This window comes from Musca autumnalis, unplaced genomic scaffold (genome assembly GCF_047663935.1).
Source record: "Musca autumnalis isolate F117 unplaced genomic scaffold, ASM4766393v1 scaffold_5, whole genome shotgun sequence".
Classification (NCBI taxonomy): Eukaryota; Metazoa; Arthropoda; class Insecta; order Diptera; family Muscidae; genus Musca; species Musca autumnalis.
Genome location: NW_027412088.1, coordinates 173,662,914 through 173,680,852, shown reverse-complemented (window position 1 = coordinate 173,680,852; position 17,939 = coordinate 173,662,914). Strand labels below are relative to the sequence as shown.

At 34.5% G+C, this 17,939-nt stretch overlaps 1 protein-coding gene across 1 annotated transcript; it reads right to left on the bottom strand.

The window, feature by feature from the left end:
* Nucleotides 1-5,399: 5,399 nt before the first annotated feature.
* On the bottom strand, nucleotides 5,400-10,245 carry LOC141405985 (uncharacterized). Its single transcript, XM_073990953.1, has 5 exons — nucleotides 10,060-10,245; nucleotides 9,110-9,950; nucleotides 8,258-8,303; nucleotides 5,735-6,265; nucleotides 5,400-5,657 (listed from the first exon to the last, which is right to left on the bottom strand). Exons 1-5 carry the CDS (start codon nucleotides 10,126-10,128, stop codon nucleotides 5,507-5,509), a joined length of 1,638 nt encoding a protein of 545 aa, XP_073847054.1. The 5' UTR covers nucleotides 10,129-10,245; the 3' UTR covers nucleotides 5,400-5,506.
* Between the last annotated feature and the right edge of the window lie 7,694 nt (nucleotides 10,246-17,939).

Below are 17,939 nucleotides of genomic sequence, written 5' to 3'. Positions count from 1 at the left end.
TCCGAACAGATTGAAGTAGGTGGATGAAATTTTAATAGAATCTATTATACGAGTATGTACGTAGGACTTTTGGTATTGAAAACGGGCTATGTAGGTCCATACAAAGTGACGCGTGACGCGTTGTCGTTTTAAGGAATTGTTATGATATTTGACCCATTTTACCACCGAATTGGTTGTAATTTGGTATTTTGTGTCTCCAGAGGCTAAAAAAATTTCTACCAAAGTTTGTTTATATAGGTCCACGTTTTGGTATAGCCCCTATATAATGCCCTAAATATATATAGTACGCGTCACTTTAAGACATTTTGAATGTATTAGTCTCATTTGACCATAGAATCGGTTGTAACTTTGTATTTTGTGTTTTCAGAGGCTAAGGCTAGGTCCACGCTTTTATATAGCCCCCAAATAACTTACCTCCAAATTTTCGGTGTTTTGAAGGTTGTGGCCTCAGTATTCCTCAGAAATTGCTGATATGTGGTATTTAGTCTTCGTTGGTGCTATACAACTTTCTATATAAAATTTTTCGGTATAGGTCGACGCCTTCATATAGCCCCTATAACACGGTACCTCTGGATTTCCGATATTTTGAAGGTTGTGGACTCAACATCACACTGACATGGCTGAAATTTTGTATTACGTCCTCGTTGGGGGTATGAAACTTTACACCCAAAATTTGTCCGCATAGGTCCACGTCTTCATTTAGCCCCCATAGATCGGTACTTCCCGTTTTTCGGTATTGTAAAGGTTGTGGGCAAAATATTGCTCTGAAATAGCTGAAATTTGGTATTTAGACTTCGTTGGGGGTACTCAACATTCCCCTTTAAATTTGTCGGTATCGATCCACGCCTTCATATAGCCCCCATAGTACGGTACCTCCCGATTTTCGGTATATTGAAAGATATATTTAAGGCCTCAATATTCCACCGAAATGGCTGAAATTTGGTATTTTACCTTTGTTGGTGGGTATAAAACTTTCCTCCCTAAATTTTTCGGTATAGGTCCTCGACTTCACATAGACCCCATAGAACGGTAGTTCCTGATTTTCGGTATTTCGAAGGTTGTGACCTCAATATCCCACCGAAATGACTTAAATGTGATTGTAGGTCTTCGTTAAGACTATACAACTTTCCACCTGAAATTCGTCGGTATAGGTCCACGCCCTCTATAGCCCCCATAGGACGATATATCCAAATTTTCGGTAGTTTTGAAGGTTTTAGCTATATTATCCTACCAATATGGCTGAAATTTAATATTTCGACCTCCTTTGGGATGCAAAACTTTCTCCCAGAAATTTATCGGTATCGGTCCATGTTTTGATGTACACCCATGAAAAGGTACATCCCAATTTTCGGTATTTTGAAAGGTTTAGCCTCATTATAACACCGAAATAGCTAAACTTTGGTACATAGTATAAAAATGTTCACCTGAAATTGGTCGGTATAGGTCAACGTCTTCATATAGCTCTCATAGAACGGTACCCCCCGATTTTCGGTATTTTGAAAATGTTAGCCTCATTATTCCACCGAAGTGGCTGAAATTTAATATTTAGTCTTTTTCTGGTCTACAAAAATTTCCCTCAGAAATTTGTCGGTATACGTCCACGTTTTGCTGTCTCGTATTCTCAAATAAATGAGAATCACACTCACTTTTCGGCTTTCCCAAGGTAATGATGAAGTTAAGCCATTGGAGTAATACTCCAGACTTAAAAACAATCAAATGAGATTGAAACTTCGACCAAAATAAAACAAACAAAAGAGAGCGGATGCCATGCGCAAGTGGAAATCTTAAATAAATTCCAACAACACACTGTGGTAAGGGGTATTATGTCTTTGTGCATTAGTTTGTAACATACAAAAGAGAACGAAATAGACCCATAGTTCCTCTTGGGGATATACATATAATCACTTTCTGAGTCGATTTATGCATGTCCGTCCGTCTGTCCATGAATTTGGGTCGCGACGTACAGGTCGCATGTTTTGTCCGATTCAGCTGAAAACTTAGTAATATAATGATCAACAAAAGGGAAGCAACTCAAAATTTCTTACTTCTCAGTAGAGACAAAAACCTATTCATACTTAAGTAGTAACTCTGAGGACACGAAGAGTGGAATAACGGTATTTTTTGACGAAAGAGTAGACAAAACAATGATAGATTTTTACAGTGGATGAAGTTGACCATTATCTATCGTTTTTTATTAAAAAGTGAAAATTTAAAAATTTTGAGTTACTATCCTTTTGTTGAACAGGTGCGATATGTCCATATTTTAGTATAGACCCTCAGTATTTATGCTAACGAGGGTATATACACTTTCATACGGGCAAAATGTGCCTCATCGAAATAACGGTTTTAGACCACAAGTATGTTTGGACGAAATGTGTTTCAGACAATTTGGAGTTGATTGAGCCATGTCCGTCCGTCTGTCTATCTGGCTGGCTGGAGCGCACGATAACTCTCGAACTGATCAACTGATTCGGTAAAAAAATTGGCTTTCGTAATATTTTGTCCAAACATAGTTTTAGTTCTAAGATGGGTTATATCAGTCCATTCCTTCCGGTATCTCCCCCACAAAAGTTCGAAAATGTTCGGAAAATTTGTGCGCACGATAACTCTTGGAGGTTGTAACCGATTTGGTCCATACTTTGCACATTGTAAGACTTCTACCAGTCTTAGATGAGGTTTCAATATGGACTCGGATATCGGTTCACTTCTTCGGGTACCTACCACACAAATTTTCGGATAAGTTCAGTTTAGGACCTGCTCTCGAATCACTTCGATTTTTGTTGTAACAACTTGAATACACTGCCCCCCATACGACGGTACAAGTTTCATTTGGAGCAAGTCCATACTTCCTGAGAAAATAGCCTGAAAGGTGCACAAAAACCCTATGACACCGTCTGTAGTGGTTGAAGCGCAAGATAACTCTCGAACGGATCTGCCGATTCTGTCCAAATTTTGGCTTTCGTAATATTTCGTAAAATTCAAAAATGTTCGGACAAATTGTGTGCACGATAACTCTTGAAGTGAGTGACCGATTTGATCCATACTTTACACATCCTAATATATCTACCAGATATAGATTAGGTTCAAATATCTACCATATTTTGTCCACTCCTTTAGGTACCTCTCACACAAAATTCCGGATAAGTTCACTTTAAGACCAGCACTCGAAACACTTTGATTTTTGTTTAAGTAACTTGTATTCGCTACCTCAATTACGACTGTAAAATTTTTTTTCAGGGGCAAGTACATACATCTTAATAAAACAGTCCGAAATGTGTAAAACATGGCACCATATGTAGTGGCTGGAGAGTACTATAAAATTTGGCCTTCGTTATATTTTGTCCAAACTTAGTTTCAGTTCGAATTGGCTCAACTTTGGATCTTTTAATATTTTATCCAAATTTAGTTTAATTTCTAAAATCGCCCATATCGGTCCTCTCCTTGGGGTACGTCCAGCAAAAAGTTCAACATTTGTGCCTAAGTGCAGTTTAGGATCTGTTCGAAGATCCTTCGGAAATGTATACCAATGCTGTTCGTTGTGGGCCTGTTTAAAGTGATATAACGTTTTTCGTGGACAAGACCATGCTTCCTGGTATACTGGTCCAAAAGATATACGAAGATCCACTGAAATGGCTTTTGGTCGCGATATCAATCGAAATGATATGACTATCAAAATAAGATTCACTTCCATGGACTATGTTCGGCAAGTTCAAATGTCACGCAGGCTGAGGGTATATCTCTGTCGTCAAAGCCGACTGATACTTTTGTACTTGTTGTTTCAGACATTAACCACAGTGCAGTGCAGTGGCTGCTTGTATTCTGAACATAACTTTGTAGTTGCAATTCGAATTGTAAATAGACTGTGTGGTATGAAAATGCCTGCGTATATGGTTTGACGGACCACAAAACAAAGACAATTATTACATTCAAATCCACTCCAGATTGAAAATATTTATATTATATAAAAGGTCACAAAGATTATCATATTTATATATATTGCAAAACAATCGATCTAATTATGGGTGGCGTCAAATACAACAAAATGAAATATTTGCAAATGTTGACGTCACAACAGTACTATGAATGAATTTCTATTAAAAGAGGAAAAATATAATTTATTTAAATTATTGCGCCAACAAGAATCAATAAAATAGTTAATAAATTATTTTTATATATTCTCTTCCAAAAGAAGTGCAAACTTAAAATTTTTAGTCTCTCAATTACAATATTCGCAGTTATAATATTATAATAACTTCGGTATAAGTCGAAACATTGCCAAAAGAGGCTACCACCTACGGCATCCGATATGCTTGATGAGCTGGCCAGGTGGTCCGCTTAAAAATCATTAAAAATTCCACATTTGTTGTGGGCCGTAGGTCCTCCTAACAATCTCCATTTTAGCCGGTTTAAAAATTTTTAAAAATTCCACATTTATAGTCGGCCATGGGTCCTAATAAAATATTAATAAATTCCATATTTATAGTCGGCAATGGGTCCTCCTAAAATTTTATTAAAAATATTCTTAAAAAATTCCACATTTATAGTCCGCCAAGGGTCCCCCTAAAAAAATCTTTAAAAATTCCAAAATTATAGCCTGCCATGGGTCCTCGTAAAACACTTTAATAATTCCACATTTACTGTTGGCCATGGGTCCTCCTAAACCTTTTTAAAAATTCCACAATTATAGTCGGCCATGGGTCCTCAAAAAATCTTTAAAAATTCCACATTTATAAGAGGCCATGGGCTTTCCTAAAAGTTTTTTTAAATTCCACATTTATAAGAGGCAATCGGTCCTAATAAAAATCTTTATTAATTCCACAAATGTAGTCGGCCATGGGTCCTCCTAAAAATCTTTAAAAATTCCAAAATTATAGCCTGCCATGGGTCCTCGTAAAACTCTTTAATAATTCCACATTTACTGTAGGTAATTCCACATTTACTGTCCACATTTATAAGAGGCCATGGATCCTAATAAAAATCTTTATAAATTCCACAAAAGATAGTCGGCCATGGGTCCTCCTAAAATTCTTTAAAAATTTCCGAAAAATAGTCAGCGAGGGCCTCCAAAAATCTTTAAAAATTCCACATTCAAAGTCGATTTATGCATGTCCGTCCGTCCGTTTTTCCATGTGTTTAAACCCTACACCACACTGTGGTAAGGGGTATTCTGTCTTTGTGCCTTTGTATGTAAGTTATACCACTTCTTACTCGAAAACTGTTCCTTTACTTTAAAAAGCATACAATTAATATGAGGGAAGTTCGCTACTTTTACCGCTTTTCCAATTTTTAATAATAAAAGAACAGAACAATAATGTTGATCATTATAATGAGAGTGTTTTGAAAAGGCCTCATTCAACAAACCACCCCCACCCTCCCTTTTAACCAAATTCTTCCAAAACTTTCTACAGTAATAAACACATTTATTTGAATGTCATAACAAATTATGTACCAAACATTTTTTTTATTAAATTCTAAATATAAAAGAAGCATATAATTAATTTTATTCCTATTTACGTCGCATCTTTATTTGAACGTATTTCAGTGACTTGTGTAATCCTCCAAAGTACCTCCAAGTAATACCACTGCCAAGTTTATCATCTGGTACTATGCCCGTCTTGTAGTAGAAACCATTCAAATTGCTAAAGCCGTAGCTGTGACTGCAAATAAACAGGAATTGAAAAAAAAAGATTATTAGAAAAAGTAATTATTTACATTTGCTTCAAAGTGAACATACTTCAAATCACAGTTGTTATGCCACCAACCGCCCATAAATGAAGAGGCACAGTTCTTTTCAGCATTTCTATCATTATCCTCATCATATGTTGAAAATTTTTCATTGTGATGATACCTCATTGGTATGGTATCTCCACCGGTTGACTCAACATAATTCTCTAATCGTAATGTATACTTCTCACTTTCACCCTCTACATAAAACGATTTATAATGGCTATATCTCCAGTTATTATCAAAATCTTGCATTTCTATTTTAAATTCAGTGGATCCTTTTGGTTCGGTTAGAGCATGAATTTTATCTAGCCCTAACCAAAATTCACCATTCAAATCGCCAAAACCATTTTTGTAATCTTTCCAATTGCGATCAAAGGACACCGTGCCGTTAATTCTTCTTTGTATAACTATCCAATCGTCATCACAGGCAACCCAAAATGATTTTCCACCGTAGTTATTAATTCTTATACGGCATTGTTTGCCACGGCAATTTATTGCACTTGAATAAGTACAAGAGTCGGGCAGAAATAGTTCGGAACTATAAGCAGGTAACAAAAAACAAACAAAACATATAAGCAAAGGTTATAGTCGGACGGGACCGACCATGTGATACCCTACACCACTGCCCCTGGGAATTAGCTTTCAGCAAGTCAAAATTCCTTTATGTAACAAATAAGCATATTGTAAGTAATAACTTTGTCGATTCTGCCACCTTATCACATTAAGCTTGGGATCTACAGTTTATCGGCGTGTCGTAAGACACCACTTTTAGAGAAAAAAATCCTGAGACCCTCAGGATGATTTTTTCTATAGAAAAAAATTCCAGAGACCCTCAGAATGATTTTTTTTCTATAGAAAAAAATTCCTGACACCTTCAGGATGATTTTTTTTCTATAGAAAAAAATTCCTGACACCTTCAGGATGATTTTTTTCTATAGAAAAAAATACCAGAGAACCTCAGGATGATTTTTTTCTATAGAAAAAAATTCCCGAGACCTTCAGGATGATTTTTTCTATAGAAAAAAATTCCAGAGACATTCAGGATGATTTTTTCTATAGAAAAAAAAATCCTGAGACCCTCAGGATGATTTTTTTCTATAGAAAAAATCATCCTGAGGGTCTCAGGATTTTATTTTTCTATAAATCCTGAGTGTCTCAGGAATTTTTTTCTATAGAAAAATCTCATCCTGAGGGTCTCAGAAATTTTTTTCTATAGAAAAAAAATCATCCTGATGGTCTCAGGAATTTTTTTCTATAGAAAAAAATCATCCTAAGGGTCTCAAGAATTTTTTTCTATAGAAAAAAATCATCCTGAGGGCCTAAGGAATTTTTTTCTATAGAAAAAAATCATCCGGAGGGTCTCAGGAATTTTTTTCTATAGAAAAAAATCATCCTGAGGGCCTCAGAAATTTTTTCTCTAGAAAAAAATCATCTAGAGGGTCTCCGTAATTTTTTTGCTATAGAAAAAAATCAACCTGAGGGCCTAAGGAATTGTTTTCTATAGAAAAAAATCATCCCGAGGGTCTCAGAAATTTTTTCTACAGAAAAAAATCATCCTGAGGCTCTCAGAAATTTTTTCTACAGAAAAAAATCATCCTGAGGGTCTCAGGAATTTTTTTCTATAGAAAAAAATCATCCTGAGGGTCTCAGGAATTTTTTTCTATAGAAAAAAATCATCCTGAGGGTCTCAGGAATTTTTTTCTATAGAAAAAAATCATCCTGAGCGTCTCAGGTTTTTTTTTCTATAGAAAAAAATCATCCTGAGCGTCTCAGGAATTTTTTTCTATAGAAAAAAATCATCCTGAGCGTCTCAGGTTTTTTTTCTATAGAAAAAAATCATCCTGAGCGTCTCAGGAATTTTTTTCTATAGAAAAAAAATTCTTCTTAGGGGCTCAGGATTTTTTTTCTATAGAAAAAAATCATCCTGAGGGTCTCAGGAATTTTTTTCTATAGAAAAAAAAATCATCCTGAGGGTCTCAGGAATTTTTTTTCTATGGAAAAAAAAGCATCCTTAGGGTCTCAGTAATTTTTTTCTATAGAAAAAAATCAACCTGAGGGCCTAAGGAATTTTTTGATGATGATGATTTTTTTTTCTATAAAAAAATTCCTGATACCCTCAGGATGATTTTTTCTATAGAAAAAATTCCTGATAACCACAGGATGATTTTTTTCTATAGAAAAAAATACCTGAGAACCTCAGAATGTTTTTTTCTATAAAAAAAAATCCTGAACCACAGAATGATTTTTTTTTTCTATAGAAAAAAATCCTAAGACCCTCAGGATGATTTTTTCTATAGAGACCCTCAGGATGATTTTTTTTTCTATAAAAAAAATCCTGAGACCCTCAGGATGATTTTTTCATCTCAAAATCGATTTATCTCGTCGAGATATGAAGATTGGGATACCTTGTTGGGGGACTAGGACCGATATTTCGTGGCGTTACATGAATTTTTCCAAAAACAAACTTATATTATCCTTTCAACATAGTGGTGTAGGGTATAAATACTTACTTTGATTACCATATACTTACCAAATTAGCTGGGATCCATTATACACCTTACACTCTTTAGGCTCATCTGTTCAGAAAAACAAAATTGAAACGCATTAAAATTTGCCTATAAAGTGAAATTAAAGAAATTTGAAGCTCCAACAGATTGCCAAAGGCAAAAAGAGAAAATATTGTTGAAAGAAAAGTTATACAAAACTGTGGAAAACTGACGGAAACAAAGTAAGAATCACCTACCTTTTTTAAAAATGTAAATTCCTGAGACCCTCAGGATGATTTTTTTCTATAGAAAAAAATTCCAGAGACCCTCAGGATGATTTTTTTCTATAGAAAAAAATACCTGAGACCCTCAGGATGATTTTGTTCTATAGAAAAAAATACCTGAGACCCTCAGGATGATTTTTTTCTATAGAAAAAAATTCCTGAGACTCTCAGGATGATTTTTTTCTATAGAAAAAAATACCTGAGACCCTCAGGATGATTTTTTTCTATAGAAAAAAATTCCTGAGACTCTCAGGATGATTTTTTCTATACAAAAAAATTCCCGAGACCCTCAGGATGATTTTCTTCTATAGAAAAAATTCCTGAGACCCCCAGGATGATTTTTTTCTATACAAAAAAAAATATCCTGAGACCCTCAAGATGATTTTTTTCTATAGAAAAAATTCCTGAGACCCTCAGAATGATTTTTTCTACAGAAAAAAAATTCCTGAGAACCTCAGGATGATTTTTTTTTCTATAGAAAAAAATTCCTTAGGACCTCAGGTTGATTTTTTTCTATAGAAAAAAATTCCTGAGACATTGCGGATGATTTTTTCTATAGAAAAAAATTCCTGAGACCCTCCGGATGACGGAAACAAAGTAAGAATCACCTACCTTTTTTAAAAATGTCCGTAATATAAACCGTAGGACTAATATGTACAGGTGTCAGTTGACTGCTATCTGTATCATTGAGCTGGGTATTAATTTCGATGAACTTTGTTATGGGTGTTGGTTCATATGTATTTCTTTCAAGAACTTCAAGTTGTTCTTTTAGTTCATTCTGGGTTTTTGTCATATTTTGCATTTCGGCCTTATTTTGCAAGATCAGCTCCATCAAATGTGTTACATTTGTTTGTGTAATAGATTGCAATAATTCAAATCTGTTTACTAGTTCTTCCAGGTTTTTTCTTTCATTTTCACTTGTTGTATTAGTTTCAATAAGCTTGGTATTCGGTTCGGGGGAATTTGTCATGGCAGGGGGAATATTTTTTTTAATTTCAAAAATTGTTTTAGGTTTCGTCACTTCGCAATTTTTTTCATTTATGCCACCATTATTTTCAGGTGAATTAATTTTGTCCATTAGGCCTTCCAGATTTTTTCCAATACTTTCCATTTTGGCATTAGTTTTCAGCATCAACTGCAATAAATTTGCCTCATTTGCCTCTGCGATCTCTTCACAACCTTTACCATTCAACAAGACATTTCCTTCATTTGATTGTATGATCAACTTTGGCGCATTATTACTCTCCAATATTTTGAGTTTTTTTATTAATCCTTCCAGGTTATTTTCGTATGTATCCATTCTAGCAATTAGTGATGCCTGTATTTTTTCATTGCTATCAATTCTAGCAATTAGATCATTTATTGCTGTTTTCGCATTTGGATTTGGCTCCGAAATTTGGCTTTCACTAGAAGTATTGATTGGTTGTGCTGCAGTCTTATTTTCTTTGAGATCCTTTAATATTAATATATTAATAATATTAATTAATATTATTATTGAAATGGGGAAAATTAAATAAATATATGTTTTTTAGTATTATTAAAATAAACACAATTTCCCTCACTTGTGGCACATTGGCAGCCGTAACAAGGTGCCACCAAAATAATGGCAGTACAAATAACCGGTAGAACATATCACTTTGAATTACAAACTTTTTCTAAATATTTCGACAATTGCCATTGCTTAAATATTATTTCTGGGCTGCAGCTGAAGGAAAGATATTGTTTTTGCTCTCAAAAAAAAAAAAAAAACAAAAATATTTTTAATACTGTTATCACATCTTACAATACTCTTTGCTTTCATACTAAGCTAGCCTGTAGGAAGCCTGGGGTCAAATGTCGACTTTGTCAACATGAAAATAATGGTGGCATAAATGAAAAAGATCGCAAAGTGACGAAACCTAAAACAATTCTTGAAATTAAAAAAAATATTCCCCCGAACCGAATACCAAGCTTATTGAAACTAATGCAACAAGTGAAAATGAAAGAAAAACCCTGGAAGAACTAGTAAACAGATTTGAATTATTGAAATCTATTACACAAACAAATTTTCTCTATAGAAAAAAATCATCCTGAGGTTGTCAGGAATTTTTTTTCTATAGAAAAAAATCATCCTGAGGGTCTCAGGAAATTTTTTTCTATAGAAAAAAATCATCCTGAGGGTCTCAGGAAATTTTTTTCTATAGAAAAAAATCATCCTGAGGTTCTCAGGAAATTTTTTCTATAGAAAAAAATCATCCTGAGGTTCTCAGGAAATTTTTTCTATAGAAAAAATCATCCTAAGGGTCTCAGGAATTTTTTTCTATTGAAAAAAATCATCCTGAGGGTCTCAGGAATTTTTTTTCTATAGAAAAAAATCATCCTGAGGTTGTCAGTATTTTTTTTTCTATAGAAAAAATCATCCTGAGGGTCTCAGGAAATTTTTTTCTATAGAAAAAAATCATCCTGAGGGTCTCAGGAAATTTTTTTCTATAGAAAAAAATCATCCTGAGGTTCTCAGGAAATTTTTTCTATAGAAAAAAATCATCCTGAGGTTCTCAGGAAATTTTTTCTATAGAAAAAATCATCCTAAGGGTCTCAGGAATTTTTTTCTATTGAAAAAAATCATCCTGAGGGTCTCAGGATTTTTTTTTTTAAAAAAATCATCCTGAGGGTCTCAGTAATTTTTTTTCTCTAGAACAAATATTCCTGAGGGTATCAGGAATTTTTTTCTATAGAAAAAAATCACCCTGTGGTTCTCAGGAATTTTCTTTTATAGAAATAATCTTCCTGAGGCTCTCAGGAATTTTTTTCTATAGAAAAAAATCATCCTGAGGGATGATTGGAATTTTTTTCTATAGAAAAAAATCATCCTGAGGGTCTCAGGAATTTTTTTCTATAGAAAAAAATAATACTGAGGGTCTCAGGAATTTTCTTCTATAGAAAAAATCATCCTAAGTGTCTCAGGAATTTTTCTATAGAAAAACATCATCCTGAGGGTATCAGGAATTTTTTTCCATAGAAAAAAAAAATCATCCTGAGGGATGATTGGAATTTTTTTCTATAGAAAAAAAATCATCCTGAGGGTCTCAGGAATTTTTTTCTATAGAAAAAAATAATACTGAGGGAATTTTTTTCTATTGAAAAAAAAAATCATGTTGAGGGTCTCAGGTCAACAGTCATTACTTTTACTTTCTGTACATATAAGTCCTACGGTTTATATTACGAACATTTTTAGAAAAGGTAGGTGATTCTTACTTCATTTCCGTCAGTTTTCCACAGTTTTGTATAACTTTTCTTTCAACAATATTTTCTCTTTGGTAATATGTTGGAGCTTCAGAAAAAAATCATCCTGAGGGTCTCAGGAAATTTTTTCTATAGGAAAAAATCATCCTGAGGGTCTCAGGAATTTTTTTTATAGAAAAAAATCATCCTGAGTGTCTCAGGAATTTTTTTCTACAGAAAAAAATCATCCTGAGTGTCTCAGGAATTTTTTTCTATAGAAAAAAAAATCATCCTGAGGGTCTCAGGAATTTTTTTCTTAGAAAAAATCATCCTGAGGGTGTCAGGAATTTTTTTCTCTAGAACAAATCATTCTGAGGGTCTCAGGAATTTTTTTCTCTAGAACAAATCATCCTGAGGGTCTCAGGAATTTTTTTCTATAGAAAAAAATCATCCTGAGAGTCTCAGGAATTTTTTTCTATAGAAAAAAATCATCCTGAGGGTCTCAGGAAGTTTTTTCTATAGAAAAAATTATCCTGAGGGTCTCAGGAAGTTTTTCTAGAAAAACATCATCCTGAGGGTATCAGGAATTTTTTCCATAGAAAAAAATCTTCCTGAGGGATGATTGGAATTTTTTTCTATAGAAAAAAATCATCCTGAGGCTCTCAGCAATTTTTTTCTATAAAAAAAATCATCCTGAGGGTCTCGGGAATTTTTTTCTATAGAAAAAAATAATACTGAGGGTCTCAGGAATTTTTTTCTATTGAAAAAAAAAATCATGTTGAGGGTTTCAGGGTCTCATCCTGAGGGTCTCAGGTCAACAGTCATTACTTTTACTTTCTGTAAATCAACCCGAGGTTCTCAGGAATTTTTTTGCTATAGAAAAAAATCATCCTAAGGGTCTCAGGAATTTTTTTCTTTAGAAAAAATCATCCTGAGGGTCTCAGGAATTTTTTTCTATAGAAAAAAATCAACCTCGGGGTCTCAGGAATTTTTTTGCTATAGAAAAAATCATCCTAAGGGTCTCAGGAATTTTTTTCTTTAGAAAAAATCATCCTGAGGGTCTCAGGATTTTTTTCTATAAAAAAAATCGACCTGAGGGTCTCAGGATTTTTTTCTATAAAAAAAATCAACCTGAGGGTCTCATGAATTTTTTTCTATAGAAAAAAATCATCCTGAAGGTCTCATGAATTTTTTTCTATAGAAAAAAATCATCCTGAAGGTCTCATGAATTTTTTTCTATAGAAAAAAATCATCCTGAAGGTCTCATGAATTTTTTTCTATAGAAAAAATCATCCTGAGGGTCTCAGGAATTTTTTTCTATAGAAAAAAATCATCCTGATGGTCTTAGGATTTTTTGTTTACAGAAAAAAAAATCCTGAGGGTCTCAGGTCCACAGTCTTTTCTTTTAATTTCTTTAATAAAATTTACAATTTAAACAAAAGTGTAGTGTTTGAACTATAGTACGTTGGGATTAAAAACAAATATATCTGAACTGATAATACTCCTTTTAAAACAGCGACATTTTTGTTTTTTCTAAAACATGGGCCAATATTTACAATTTTCCGAATTGAGCGAAATACATAAAATTGGCAAAAAACCGACAAGACCTAAACCTTGATATTCTGGATTTGGATAGTTAACAACATCGGGAGCGCCGTTCTATGGAGGCTGTATAAAACGTTAACCTGTACCGATAAATTTCTGGAGGAAATTTCGTAACTCCAGCGAAGACTAAATACCAAATTTCAGTTATTCCCATTGAATATTATGGCTAAAACTTTCAAAATACCGAAAATTAGGAGGGATCTTTCTATAAGGGGAAAATTTCAGGAGGGAAGTTTTATACCACCAACGGTAATTAAATATTAAATTTCATTCGTTTCGATGGGATATTGATGACACAACCTTAAAATATCGAAAATCTGAAACTACGCTTCTATGGGTTATTTGAAGAACAGGACTTAAAAAATCATCCTGAGGGTCTCAGGAAATTTTTTCTATAGAAAAAATCATCCTGAGTATCTCAGGAATTTTTTTCTATAGAAAAAAATCATCCTGAAGGTCTCAGGAATTTTTTTCTTAGAAAAAATCATCCTGAGGGTCTCAGGAATTTTTTTCTTAGAAAAAATCATCCTGAGGGTCTCAGGAATTTTTTTCTATAGAAAAAAATAATACTGAGGGTCTCAGGAATTTTTTTCTATTGAAAAAAAAATCATGTTGAGGGTCTCAGGGTCTCATCCTGAGGGTCTCAGGTCAACAGTCATTACTTTTACTTTCTGTAAATCAACCCGAGGTTCTCAGGAATTTTTTCGCTATAGAAAAAAATCATCCTAAGGGTCTCAGGAATTTTTTTCTTTAGAAAAAATCATCCTGAGGGTCTCAGGAATTTTTTTCTATAGAAAAAAATCAACCTCGGGGTCTCAGGAATTTTTTTGCTATAGAAAAAAATCATCCTAAGGGTCTCAGGAATTTTTTTCTTTAGAAAAAATCATCCTGAGGGTCTCAGGATTTTTTTCTATAAAAAAAATCAACCTGAGGGTCTCATGAATTTTTTTCTATAGAAAAAAATCATCCTGAAGGTCTCATGAATTTTTTTCTATAGAAAAAAATCATCCTGAAGGTCTCATGAATTTTTTTCTATAGAAAAAATCATCCTGATGGTCTCAGGAATTCTTTTCTATAGAAAAAAATCATCCTGATGGTCTTAGGATTTTTTGTTTACAGAAAAAAAAATATCCTGAGGGTCTCAGGTCCACAGTCTTTTCTTTTAATTTCTTTAATAAAATTTACAATTTAAACAAAAGTGTAGTGTTTGAACTATAGCACGTTGGGATTAAAAACAAATATATCTGAACTGATAATACTCCCTTTAAAACAGCAACATTTTTGTTTTTTCTAAAACATGGGCCAATATTTACAATTTTCCGAATTGAGCGAAATACATAAAATTGGCAAAAAACCGACAAGACCTAAACCTTGATATTCTGGATTTGGATAGTTAACAACATCGGGAGCGCCGTTCTATGGAGGCTGTATAAAACGTTAACCTGTACCGATAAATTTCTGGAGGAAATTTCGTAACTCCAGCGAAGACTAAATACCAAATTTCAGTTATTCCCATTGAATATTATGGCTAAAACTTTCAAAATAGCGAAAATGGGGAGGGATCTTTCTATAAGGGGGAAATTTTCAGGTGGGAAGTTTTATACCACCCACGGTGATTAAATATTAAATTTCATTCGTTTCGATGGGATATTGATGACACAACCTTAAAATATCGAAAATCTGAAACTACGCTTCTATCGGGTTATTTGAAGAACAGGGCTTATACTGATAATTCTCTTCTGCAATATTTTATACACCCATGACAATATAAATACTAAATTTCAGACATATATGTGGGGGTATTTGAGGACGTCTACCTATACCGGCACATTTCGGCTGGAATGTTTCATATTTCTATCAAAAACTTAATACCAAATATCAGCTATTTTTGTGGAGAACAAGCTATATGCAGAAAATCGGGAGGTACCGTTCTATTGGGGCTATATGAAGACATGGACCTATACCGACAAATTTCAGATGGAAAGTTTTATACCCTCAACGAAGACTAAGTACCATTTTGCAGCCATATCTCTGTTATAATGAGGCTAAAACCTTCAATATACCGAAAATTGGGGTATACCGTTCTATGGGGACTATATGAGGGCCTGTGACCTATACCGAAGAATTTCATATGAAATATTTTATACCCCAAATGAAGACTAACCATCAAATTTCAGCCATCTCGGTGGAATATTGAGGCCACAACCTTCAAAATACCGAAAATCGGGAGGTACCGTCCTATGGGGGCTATATGAAGGCGTGGACCTATACCTACAAATTTCCGGTGGAAAGTTTTATACATCCAACGAAGACTAAATACAAAATTTCAGTCATTTCGCTGCGATTATGAGGCAAAAAACCGTCAAAATACCGAAAATCGGGAGATATCGTCCTATGGGGTCTATATCAAAACCTGGACTATATAAAAATTTTATGGTAGAAATATTTCTAATCCTGTGGAAACACAAAATACAAACTTACAACCGATTCTGTGGTCAAATGGGACTAATACATTCAAATATCATAGAGTGACGCGTACTATATATGGGGCGTTATATGGGGGATCTATCAAAATGTGGACCTATATAAACAAACTTTGGTAGACATGTTTTTTAGCCTCTGGAAACACAAAACACCAAATTACAGCCAATTCGGTGCTTAAATGGGACTAATACATTCAAAATATATTAAAATGACGCGTACTATATATGGGGCCTTATATGGGGGCTATACCAAAACGTGGACCTATATAAACAAAATTTGGTAGAAATATTTTTTAGCCCAATTGCAACCAATTCGACGGTCAAATTGGACAAATATCCTAAAATTGCCTTAAAACGACGACACATCATTTTGTATTGGGGCTACACGAAAACGTGGACTTACATAGCCCGCTTTCAATACCAAAAGTCCCACATACATACATATAATAGATTTTACCAAAATTTCATCCACCTACTTCAATCCATTCGGAAGCTAAAGTGATTTCCACAGACGGACAGACGGACGGACATGGCTATATCGATGTAGAATTGCACGCTGATCATGAGTATATATAGTTTGTGGGGTCTACAGTGATTATTTCGAGTAGTTACATACGGAATGACAAACTTAATATACCCCTCATCCTATGGTGGAGGGTATAAAAAGTCTCAGTCGGCTTTGCCGACAGAATTGAAACTTGAAACTTTCATCTACGGACAGATCGAATGAATTTAGGGTCTTTCAAAATTTTGTGAACCTTTTTGGCCATATGAACTTGCCGACAAAAATGTGAATTACGATTAAAGTTTAAAAGTGTTGCGGAGGAGGAGTATGAAGGAATGGACCGACATAGTCTATTTGGAAGTGGGCACTGAATACAATTTGTCACGACAAAAATCAAAGCGATTCGAAAGCAGGTCCTAAACTGAACTTTTCCGACATTTTGTGTGGGAGATACCCGAAGGAGTGGACCGATTGAGTCCATATTGGAACTTCATCTAGTCTGGTAGAAATTTCACGATGTGCAAAGTATGGACCAAATCGCTTACTACCTTCAAGAGTTATCGTGCGCACAAATTTTCCGAACATTTTCGAACTTTTATGGATGAGGTAACGGAAGGAGTGGACCGATATAACCCATCTTCGAACTTAAACTAAGTTTGGACAAAATATTACGAAAGTCAAATTTTGGACCGAATCGGTTTATTCGTTCTAGAATTATCGTGTAAGTCAGTATATATTCCCTACTGACATTTCCTACAGGGTATTTAATAATTCTGTACATACACACATACATAGCTGCTTCGGATCACAAGCCAACATAAACGCTACCCTGCCAGCAATTGGAAGTGAGTTTCGCAATCCCTCGCCTAAGAGGTCACTCCGGAGACACGCCAAGGAAGATTGTTGGTGAGTTACGCAAACAATTTCTATAACCTTACTGTGATTACGTTTTATAGCGTATGCCGACACTTCGGAGTGACTTCCAAGGCGACTGTTTGTTTACATTTATTTCATGATTCAACACATTTCAACAAATATAGAACATTTTCTTTCTGATGATTATATGAGACGGTGGTGCAGTGGTAAGCACTTCGGGGTGACTTCTGCGACTATCGCCGTGGCAGATTGAGGCCACAACCTACAAAATACTGAAAACGGGGAAGTGCCTTTGTGTGTGCGGAGTCTAAATGAAGGCGTGGACCTATGCCGACGAATTTCAGGCGGAAAGTTTTATACCCTTAACGGAGACTAAAACCAAACTTCAGCCATTTCGGTGGGATATTGTGACCACAATCTTCAAAATACCGAAAATCTGTAGGTACCGTTCTATGGGGACTATATGACAAATTTCAGGTACAAAGTTGCAATGCAGGCTTAATACCGAATTTCAGCCATTTCGGTAGGATATTAAGGTCATAACCTTCAATATACTGAAAATCGGAAGGTACTGTATGAGGACGTGGACCTATACCGACAAATTTTAGGTGGAAAGTCTAATACCACCATGGAAAACTAAATACCAAATATCAGCCATTTCGATGTTAGATAGAGGCCACATCCTTCAAAGTACCGAAAATCGGTAGGTACCGTTCTACATAGCGGTACCCACATATAGCCCCCGAAGACATGAACCTATTCTGAACAATTT